Consider the following 11,773-nt stretch of genomic DNA (forward strand, 5'->3'; position numbering starts at 1 on the left):
TCATCAACAATACGTCTATCATAATTTTTTCCTTTTTTTTGCTACTATTTTTATTGAGAAAAATTGCAGGGTTTTAGATAGGGAGGGCCTGCAGGATTGACCTTTGTGGGCACAGGTGATGTACTGCCCAATACTGGTCACAGCTGGATCCAGCTGTCTCTGACACTGATGAAAACAGCCCATCACACACCAAAATTCCAAGCAGAGGAGATCATGGCACCTGTGCTCAAATGAATCTAGCAAACAGCAACAAGCACCGGGGACAGGAGACACAAAAGGACGCACAGGAAGAGGCACACGAGGAGATAATGTGAAGAGATGTGCTTGCAGGTAGTGGAAGAAGAAGCCGCTATGCACTGACCCAAATATCCTGCCTTTCCTGTTGCCTCACTGAAGGCAGGGAATGAGTGTAATCCACACAGAAAACAAGGGAAGCTGACAGAAGGAAGGCAGGACACCAGGCCATCATTGGCACGGGACAGTTCATGGCTTCTGCACATCGGTCACTCCTATAGCCCGCTCAGTTCTGAAACCCTGGCATTTATGCCCAATACACTACCTTAAAGTGGCTTTTGAAAAAAGAAGTGATGCCACTAAGATGCTTGTGCTTTGAATTTGTTGTAATAATGACAACTTGTTTTCTGTTCCCCACAGAAAAATATACCAGTCAAAAATGACGTAAAGATGGACAAAGATGGTCTCACTGATCTGTATATTCAACATGCCATTCCCCTGCCTCAGCGTGACTTACCAAAAAGTAGATGGGGGAAAATGATGGAAAAGAAAAGACAGCAAAATGAGTTGAAAAGTGAGAATAAAAGGTAATTTAGCTTTTATTGGGCTAGACTTAGAGAATTTAGGACAATGCATTTAGTTCAATCTTTGTTTGCCTGATTAATGAAACTTGTACAGCTTTTGGATATTGTTACAGTTTACTGAGAATGCCGTGTCAGGTCTCCTGTGTCAGAAGTGTTAGATTCTACTACTGCAATAATAGCAAAAAGGGAAAGATAGTCTTTTTTTGCCATCCAAATGTTATTATAAGCTAGATACCATTAATGATTATTTTTGTAGAAAAATAATTAATTTATTTGGATGGTACAGCAGAATGACAGCTCGAGCTGGGTGCCTCCGGGGAAGGATGGACCCCGAAACAAAGAAGGCTTGGATGTTTAAACCTTTACAATCTATGCACTCCATCTCCATGTGCCCTTCATGCGCCTTTCGGCCCAATGCTCAGTTTCTGCACGTGCTGTCCACACGCCCCTGTGTCCAGTGGTAATTCGTAGTCTGGGGGCTTAACTGTTTCTCCTTAGTTCTCTGCCTCCGAACTCCTGACGGGCCGTTTGTTGTCCTTATCTTGATGGTTTGCAGCCTCTGCTGACAAAGTTTCCTCCTTATCTTCCTCAAGGCCCCCAGTAGCCAAGCAACCTGGTCAGGATGAGTTTATGATATGTGACCTGGAATTCCTTCTCGTGCTAACTAATGCTAAGTAAAGTTATTCAGACAAAAGAATATATTTAAAAGAATAGAGTACAATTAAGAAGTCAGGTTGATTAAACTTATTCTATAATGCTTCACCCTGCCTGAGACTTTGACTTTGACATATGATGTGCATGGGTGGTGTTCTGATCTAGCTTCAGCAGTAAATCCTAAGGAAAGGTGGATAGAAATTCTCATTACAGTTTTTGCAGTATTACAACTTGTTCATTTCATGAGTCTGTTTTAGCTTTACTGAGGTTTCTAACTGGGAAGAGCTAAAGATATTCTGTCAAGTGATTTATTTTTTGTTGTTGTTAATTTTTTAAAATTTTAGCAATGTCTAGGGCACTGAGTTGTCTTGTTATGGCAGGTTTTTTTTCCGTGTGCATAAAAGGTTATAGTACCTCAGTTTGTTTACAACTTGCAACATGAGGATGAAAGCATGAAGTTAGTGAATAACAAGAAACTGTTGGTGTGCTGAAATAGATGCAAAAGAATTTTTTATCAAAGAAATAAAGATAGGCTGGATGGTTTTGAGAGAAGGAGACAATGTTAATTTTTAAATGTGAAAATGGCTTCATCCAGAGTTTATATGTAGCATAAGTTTAGGGGCTCTTATTTTGGTACACTAAAATTCAGTAATGGTTAAACCTATGTAGTATTTGCTGGGAAAATAGTAAGTAAAAGTAGGTATGTTTAATCTACCATTCTACTTTTCTTTACCAGTTCCTCTTAGCACTTAACATCCAGCATACTAGGCTTAGTCTTTGCTCTGTTAGACAGTTTTAAGATTTTTCAGCAGTTACTGGTTTTGCTTGTATTACATCTTTCATGCTTAACAAATATGCTGGCAAAATACTGTCTAGAAAAGTCTTTTACTGCTAGTATTACTAACTCCAGAGAAATGGACTTTCAGTAAGTAAAAGTTGCACAGAGAAAACTTCAGTTTTAGTATATTGACAGAAGGAATCAAGGAAGTTCGATCCTCTTTTTAGATGTTAAAATGTTACACTTTTGCTCATGGTTGTGTGCACCACTTAAGGAGAACTGGCATGCACGGTGCCATTGTGCAGGGGAGGAAGTAGAACTTTACATTCTTGTTTTTAAAAACAAAGCTCCCAGGTATTGTGAGGCTGTAAGTTATGTGGATGTCAGAGATGGGAACTAAGCGTGCTGTTAGTTCAGTTTAGAAGTCAGATAAATTGATTGATCATATGAACAACAGGAGCTTTCTGATGAGTTCCTCTGTGGAAAGCATAGCTTTACAACATGCGCTGAAATTAGTATGAGGCTTGGAGACTTGATCAGCACAGCTCAGTGTGTGTTTGCATGCCTCTAGTAGTTACAGATAGGACATAAAAACACATTCTGATTTGAAAGTCAGTGTTGAATATCGTGTTTAGTTTTACTGCTGGTGATTGATGACATGTCCTAAAAGACTTGCTGTATATTGGCTGAGCTGCAGTAACGTGTTACACCTCAATAATACAGTCAAATATCTGAGGTCACAGACAATGGTTTATACATCTCATTACTGAACATTTGAGCTTGCAGTGAGTCACACCAAATAAAACCAAATGCGGTCTATCCAACTTCAAACGTTTCAGAAAGTATTTGTGCTCAGGGAGAGTTAATTTTGTAGATCGATAAGATCATCTTGCCTGCTGGAAGAAAGAAGATGGTATGAATCTCAAAATGTATGTGTAGTTTCTGAAGTCCATCAAGTCTGAAGACTCTCACCTGCAAACTCTGTGTCCAAGAGCTCTGGCTGTGCATACTCAGAGCTGTGGCCTTGGTAGAGCTCATCATTTCTCCTTAGTCACCTGAGAGGCTGCTTTGGCATCCTCTGAGAACTGCTAATGTGCTGATAATGCTGAGTTCAGTGTAAAACAGGGTACTTCGCACCAGTTTCAGACATTCACAGAAGAGGTGGTCAGCTGTTTGTTTTGGTAACAGGCAAATATTTAGGATAATCAGGGAGTGGGATCTAAAACCTACACTTTAACTTGCTTTTAGGGTGCTGCCTTAAGTACCAGGCTAAGCTAGACAAGAATAGGAGCATTTTTCATTAAATTGCCCTCATAACTGGGAGTTGCTCAGAGGCCATCCCAACTGCATGAGTAATCATATGAAACGATGGAAACCCAGATTGCTTATCTTCCTCTAGTAAATCTTGTATTCTTTACCATGTGCTGCAAAGTAAACAGCAAGATTAGAGCGTGCCCTCCATCCAGCCCAGCCCGGCCCAAAGTGTGACTAGGACATTTCCCTAGGATGTAGATGTGCATTGAAATCTAGGTTTCACAGGGAGTGGGCTGCAGGAGGGGACACGATCTCAAAATGGTTCTTTTCAGCTGTTAGCTAGCATCAGTGTCTTCCCTTAGAAGAGTGATGGCTAACAGGAGTCCTACTCTGAAGCTTTTAAGCTGCCTGTACTTTATATAAAGAAAGTGAATGTCACACCCAATGTTCTGTGTTCTTCTGTGAGCCATGTATCTGAAAATTACATGTGACAGTTCTTGACGGTATAGCGTCAAAATTTCTTTTGGAACTTACCCAAAGTGTTTCTCTGGGAATGCTATCTTTATTGTAGCATGTGGTCATTTGTACAAGTGCTACAGTTCTAAAATTCAGTTTAGAATAGATAGCAGTCCTCCTAGAATTACAGTTAGTTCCTGACTTGCCAGTCTTCACCAAGCTGAATTAAAACAAATGAACAAACAAAAAAACCTCCAAAAAACAACAAACCAAAACCTCCATAGGAAAAGCAGACTTATTATGTTAAGGAAGGTGTCTGAAAACAGGTATAAAATCTTTTCTTTCACATAGTTTGTAAACTGGCTTTCCAAAAAAGCTGCTGAGGAATGTGTTCTTTGTCAGGAGTGTTGAATAAATTCTTGGACAAAGCCAAAGTGAGCAAAAAGTATCATGTTTTACTTTTGAAGTGTGTGACAGCTTTTTAGGGTTTTCAGGTGAATTTATACTCCTTAATTTAATGGATGTGTTGAATACTGCTGTTGTTTCAGTGGTATTTAACTGACACAACATGCCTGGCTGAACACTCCTGATCTTGAAAGCTAATCTTGTTTTGTAGAAACTCTCCTAGAAACTGCATCTACTGTAGATATAAGCGAAAGAGTTGTATCTGATCTCTTGACAAACAGGTCCCAAATGAATTGAAGGTCTCTCTTTGTCTCTATCAGGTCTCTGAACCCGTTGAATAGGAAAAAGAGGAGGATTATGTGACATATGTTGTTGTGAACAATAGTAATGTAGAAGCAAATCTGAATAAGAGCTGAACTTTCTCTTGCTCTATGAGCTCTTGACTTGTGACTCCTTTCATTAAAAGAAACTCCTGGTTTTGACAGAAATTTTGCAAGCAGTGTGTAATTTCTTAATATGTGGGGTTTATCAGCAGCTACTAATCTCGTGTTATTTCAAGTCAAATGAATTGAATTTCTGCTTTCAGCTTATATTGAAGTCTATTGAGATACCTAACATCAATATTGTCGAATTCATTAATTAATGAATTAATTTGTAATTAATGAATATATTTGATTGTTGAAAACACTATAGCTCAACTTCTATTCCTCTGTTTAATACGAGATGTTAAAACAGTGCGTGTGTCTGAAAACTGAAGTTTCTAAACAGGAATATCATGTAACTTAATGGTTGTTTGGGTGTCTTATTTGTTAAATCTGCACATGTTGTCATTCTTGAGCAATGCTTTTTTTAAAACTCTAAATTCATGTGGAGTGAGCTATGATAACTTTGTGCTTTATTTTTTGGCAGTCAGCATGTTTTCTGATAGTACTGTTTTGATATTAGCTTGATAGTATTCCTTTTTCATTAATCAGTTGTTACTAAATTGGCCAGCTCTGACTACACATACGCTTAAAGGCACAAACTATTAAAAAAAAAGTCATTAAACCAGCTTAGGGTTCCTGTTCAAAGATAGCCGATTTAAAAAACAGGTATGCTTTTTTTGCTTAATGTTTTTATTCCTTGTCTAACAGTCTTTTAGACTATCTGAACATTATGGTTTTGAATAAGAGCGGGAACAGGGAGACTTAGAAGCATCAGAATATTAGGTGCTGTTCTGGTAGGGGAGGTGGCACACTTTCTCAGATACCTTTTGAAATGCTTAACAGCTATTATCTCTTTAGTTACTCTGGAGTAACTACAGTGATATAAGCATACAGTCTTTGCTTGTACAACTGTAGTTGTCTGCCTAGAAAGTTCCTCACACAACCCGCTTTGCTGAGGAGCACTGTTCCTCATACAGCCCCCTGCTCCCTGTATGTTTTGGAAGCAATTTCTGTTGCCTAAGTTTGGAGCAGCTAAGGATTTAAGGTTAGTATTTTAGGATATATTTTTAGTTTAGGCAAGCCTAAATTCATCTTCACTACTCGTGCCTTGGATATGTTATTTTTGGATCATCTAGCTTATGTTTCTGAAATTTTACAATTTGTCTTTTCAGTGTTACAACAGTGGAAGGTTTAAGGAAACGGCCATTAATTGTATTTGATGGCAATTCAACAAGTACAAGCATAAAGGTGAAGAAGACGGAGAACGGAGCTGCTGATCGCCTAAAACCTCCTCCAGCTGGAAGCACCACCAACACTGTTAGAAGATTATCGGTTCCTTCAAATGCCTCAACATACATTTCAGCCTCCAGTTTATCAGAGGACGCTAAGCTGGGAATGAGGAATAATGAGGCTAAGCAGAACAGTATTTCAAAGACTAACAGCAGTGTGTTGGCTAGTCTAAAGGTGTACCCTCTGTCTCCAGTAGCAGGAACTACTGTTGTGAAGTTAAAGAGAGCTGTTCCAAAAGAAGAATCTGATTTGCCGGTATGTACTTTCAATATCTTGTTTTGCAGCTTTTTTTAAGATCAAAACTTGCAAGAGCCAAAGGTAGAGCCTTGTAAGAGTTTTCAGGATTATGTTATTTTGGAGTTATAGTAGAGTCTTTATTTAGAAACAGGCCAAAGAGTAGCTGGTTTGGGAAAGATTAGAAGGAAAGAAATTAAATACTTTGTACTTGTCCATGGGCACCTTCCGTGTGAGAGAGGCAGATTTGTAGAAAACATGCATGTAATTTTAAAATTAATAAGTAGGTAATACTTAAGGTGGTGCTGGGAGCAGTCAAAAAAAACACACACAAAATAATCCTACTGGTAGGTCTGGGAGAGAGAACAGGTATTACAGAACAATGTGAACAGCCTTAAAGGGAGTACAAGTGGTCTGTTTTCTGTAGTGGGGAAGAAAAAAATGGGATGATAACATTTGTAACAATCACACTTCAGTGGTTGAGTAGGACAAGCTTTCATTTGTCAAAGTGAAGGAAGAGATGTTGTGGGAACTGAAGTGAGCTGCTGAGAGCTGTAGAATATATCCTTAGAGGAAGAACGCCATCTGCTTTAAATCTTACATAGGAATTGGCGAGCTAGAGGAAGAAACTGAATGTGAAAATCTGGAGAGCTGCCTAGATTGTGGGTCTGAATGAGAAGCTGCAACAACAAACCAAACTAGTTGAAGTGAGAGGCCAAAGGTCGAGTGCTCATTTAGAGCCATGGTGATGTTAATCAGGTACCTGGGCTTCTATAGGATGATGAGAAAGACATGCTGAGATCTTGAACAGAAGGGTGCTGTTCTCAAATAGAAGACTGATGACTGAGCTGTTAACCATAAAGGTAAATAGTTACCTTCTTTCTGCAAGTTAGATTCAGCTCCAAACAGATTTTCTGTAGAGAAGAGAACTACTCTACAGATGGGGCCAGAAGGAGGCTGATGAGCTGGAGAGATGAGAGAAGAGCTAAGGCAGGATATATGAATTCAGCAGGGCATATCTTTGTAGGTAATGGTGCTGAATGTAGCTTCCAGTTGGGGAGAAAGATAGGACAGTGGTTATTTTTGACAAAGGTGTGATTAGTCTTTAAAGGCTTGTCAGTGAGCAAGGAGCAATAGGCCACCTCCTCTTTAAAACATGCCACGAGGTAGGGATAAGTCTTATATTTGTGTTGTGTTCCTTCTTGATACAAATGAAGCGATTTTTGCATTTCCAGTGGAATACGGGAATATCTGGAATAAGTGTGGGCTTCAAAAGAAGAAATAGAAATATCTGTTCTCAGTTGAACTGCAGGGGGAGCTTTAGATACGCAATGTGCGATTACATTGATTAAAATTTTCCCGGGATGCTAGACCAGACCTAACCTCTGTTTTCTCAATATTGCCTCATGAAATGCTTTCTATTAAACCCTTTTTTAAAAATCCTTTAATGAAAGAATGCAAGTAATATCCTTGCTGCATGGATTGGTAGGTTCCATCAGACTTCTGTTAAACATGAGCACCTAAGCACGTGGGTGTTCTGAAAGACAGCTTTAGCAACTTCTAGAAGAATCATGGCTGAGGCTCTGAATCAAATTTTCACTGGAGAGGTACGTTTCCTACTACCAGTGTTACTAACATATTTTAGTATTTAGAAATCTTCCAGGTATTGGTCAGATCTGAATCTACAGAGCTTTTGAAAACTGTTTAGTATACACCTCACAGCTTCTTTACATTTAATTTAAATGTTTTGTAGACACAATTATGAACACTTTTAAGTGACCCTGTATAACTGACACTCAGAAGCTATGAGATGACACTTGCCTTTCTACCTTAGCCACAGTTTATGTTGTTCAAGTTACTAGCGGTAAGTTCAGTCATGCCTTGGTTAATGTCAGTCAGACATGTTTGCAGTTAGGCAAGTGTGTTGTATGGCTGTTACTTTGCTGTCTGAAATTAAAGAACGTGGCATTGAATAAGTGATGCAATCAGGAAGAATAAGTATACTTAGCAGATGGCTGTAGAGTGTGAAGCCTGATATATTTTTAGTATATGGACAGTAATGACAATGGCTTTTCCAAACAAGTGCTGGTTCTTTGACTTTCAAGAAAAACCGAAGTTCTCATGCTGAATAGCACAGAACTATCCCTGGGATCTTTGAGTCTCTCCCTTAAACCTTTCAGTGGTTGCAATCCACAGGATTGCTGCAAATAAACTTAACATTGAAACTCTTAAGAGAAATCTCTAGATTGTGCTCGCCAAACCAGTGTGTTGCAGAACATTCTTGAAAACTTATACACCTGTCTTTACTCTGCTTGTCTGAACTATTAAAGCTCTAATTTATCAATATTTTTTTCTTATTGTAGATGGTGAAAGGTGATTACTTCACCACTTCAGCCTCCCATTGTTTTACTTTAGGCTTGCTTGATTTTTTTCTGATTTCTTGGGACAGGGCTTGAAAGATGAGTTCATCTGAGGCTTTGGCAATTATTTGCCTTTTTTATACAGGTCATTACAAAGGAACACCAACTTTTCCTTCTCTTTTTCTAGTACTTGACAACAGTAAATTGATTTCCTAATTGTATGTTTGGTTTTTTTCATATACAATCCCTTTTCAACAAGTATTTTAAGAATAAATAACTTCAGAAGTATGCTTTGAATCCCCAATATGTACCTGTTTCTAAGATGCATAATTGAAAGATATTTTTGCATAACTAATTGTAGGATTAAGAAAAACCAAAAGTCATATATGATTTGCAGGTAGTTAAATTAATTGGCTTTATTTTTATCTTCTCTGAAGAAGTTCTGTGATATTTAACTTTCTCCACAAGATGGCAATAGAAAGCTGTTGTAGTGGCATGCGGCTGAGTACAGCAGTAGTCGGTACTAGATTTGAATATGGCAGGTTAATTGCTAACCTCTACTTGCGCAGTATATATAAGAATACTTATATATTTTCTTGTATTCCAGAATGACCTAAAGCCTACGGAAGCAAAGAAGAAAATCCAGCATGTTACATGGCCGTGAATGAGCTAATGGTGCTTGAAACATAAATGTTACTTCCATATTTTCAAACAGATAAGTCGTATTTAAACAGTTTAAGTACAATTCTTTTTAAACCTTACAGGGATTCAGATTGCTGTGAAGTTTTAACAAGTTTAACAGTACCCTGTTGTAGAGCTGGAGTCATTGTCACCAGTCACCTTAAGAGTGTCTACTCTTGTACACCAAGTAGTTCATTACTTCTTTAAAAGGTGGTAATATTACAATATACTAAAGCCCCTACTTTTGGTTTTCAGAATTTTTATAGTTCATCTCCTGCATGTCACTAAGATTCACACATATAAATATATATATTTTTTGTTTCGGTAAGATTCAGTTTTGTTCCACTTCTGGTTAAATAGTTAAAATAGCTATTGAGATTCAGAGTGATCCCAAGAGCCGCCTTGTCTTTAAAAAGATTATTTATTTAGATGAGAAAACTGACCATTCTGCTGATAAGATAGTTTGAGACAAAATTTTTCCCTTTTTGTTGTGCAGAACAGGAGTGTAGAATTTACAGTGCAAGTTAGGTTGGTAATAAGAGATGAACTAGTTTAACAGCATTACTTCAAATTGAAGTTTCTCATATTGACATATGAAATAAATACACAGATGGAAGTATGTTATTAAACTGTCTGATATGAATCTTTGAGAGGAAGTAGTGAATGGATTAGTGCCATGTTCTCTTAAATACACAGGCATATTTTATACATGCATAAGTGTAAAAATGTGCTGATGTAGTAAATTTGCTTGTTTTTCTGGTTACAATTGTGCTTATAAAATATGGGGAAAACCTGTGGAATGCAGACCAGTGCTTTCTCAACTTGCTAACAGTCGGAGAGGGACAGGGATAGGAAGACAAAGGAGTACCTTGAGAGAATTAACCTGTGTAGTTGCACTCTGAAAGAAGAAAAAACAACAAACCACCAAACTGTTTTCCCCTCCTTTGATAATTTAAGATGGATGTTGGTTTTCTGTGAAACTTGGTGTTTCATCTGAATTATTGGTAGTGCCTTATAAGGCAGAAATACAGTTAAGTTGAAGGAAACATTTTTATTAAATCTCAGTGGCTTAGGGTGAAGCCAAATTCAATCCATTTTAGATATGGATGGTAAATAATAATAAGGCTCCCAGACTTAGTAAAACAAAAAAGAATCAACTTCTGAATCCACTTAGTTAACCCACTAAAAGAAGCTGTCAGTAGTGATCTGAAAGCTTGTTTACATTTTTAACATTGGTTAATATTGAAACCAAAAACTGTAGCTTAATTCATTACTGACAGAAATTCTCCATTCACTGATATGACATAAAAGGCACTTCTTGAATGCTGTAAAATGGTAAGAATGTGTGTTTTGAAATATTGTGTGCTGTTTCCCTTTTACTAAACACTTGTGCAGTTTTTGTACTGGAGTACAGCAAACTTTAACGTAATGTACATTTTGTATGTAAAGACTTGTCTTTTAAGTAGCCTTATCCTATTTAAATAAATTCAATTAAAAGTAAACAAAGGAGTGCTGACTTGTTTTTGTGATGCAATTAAGCTTTTTCATTTTTTCTGGTTATATTTCAGTGGACTTGAAGTGATGAGAACTTAAAAAGCTTACAGGATAAAAGGCTCAGTAGCTACTTTGGAGTTTTAGCAGCAGTTAGTATGTGAAGTGCTGGTCCTTGCACTAGTGTAACAGTCTAGTAGGAGTTCTGTTTTGCGGGTGGCTTCTTGGCAGTGATTTAGAGTCTAGGCTATATTTTGTTGTAGTTCCAGTTGCTAGGAGCATGCGTGTGTTGGTATGTGTTAAGGAGTGATATGCAGAACTATACTGGAATAATAGCATGATGCTGCTATTGCATGCTAACAGGCTTGTTTTCAGGCCAGTTTGCTTTCCAGCCTTGTCATGATTCACCTGCCTTTCCCCAAAGCTGGGCACCGTTTTGCCATCTGTTGTAGCACTTCAAGGGGGCAAAGTGCAAGCCATGCTCCCCTTATTACCTTCCACTGCCCCCTTAGCTAATAGTAACCCTTCTTCTCTCAGCAAAGTACTAGAGCAGAGCTGCAGTGTGCTGGGGGATTACCAGACCCCAGAGGAGAGAGAGAGTGAGGTGCTTGCCCTCCTTTGGGAGATGTGGATATAAGAGGGATTTTTATGGCTGTTCTTTACTACAGCCTTCATCATAGAATGAAGTCACCAAAGGATAGAATTTAGTCATTCAGTGAGATCAGATTAGAACGGTGTGCACTTCAAAAATGTCAGCCAGCCAAGTTCTTCAAATGGCGTACAGTAAACCAAATCTGATCTTATGCATCTATTTAGCTTGTTGAATTAATGAAAGAGGAATGACCTGTGAGCACTTTACGCTTGGTGCTAAAAGAGACAAATTCAGGAGTGGCAGCAGGAGCTAGGAGCAAACATTCCCCACCCGGT

The 11,773-nt window shown here is 38.2% G+C and overlaps 1 protein-coding gene across 1 annotated transcript; it reads left to right on the plus strand.

Annotated features, from left to right (window-relative positions):
- Window positions 1-654: 654 nt before the first annotated feature.
- On the plus strand, window positions 655-9,920 carry LOC104158074 (chromosome unknown open reading frame, human C2orf49; the record flags this gene model as incomplete). The annotated part of the gene is made up of 3 exons (XM_009695633.1): window positions 655-821; window positions 5,963-6,335; window positions 9,282-9,920. Coding segments are annotated over 3 exons (597 nt in total), but the record flags the coding sequence as incomplete, so codon positions are not given.
- Window positions 9,921-11,773: the final 1,853 nt, after the last annotated feature.

Source organism: Cariama cristata, unplaced genomic scaffold, assembly GCF_000690535.1.
Source record: "Cariama cristata isolate BGI_N322 unplaced genomic scaffold, ASM69053v1 scaffold11802, whole genome shotgun sequence".
NCBI classification, from domain to species: domain Eukaryota; kingdom Metazoa; phylum Chordata; class Aves; order Cariamiformes; family Cariamidae; genus Cariama; species Cariama cristata.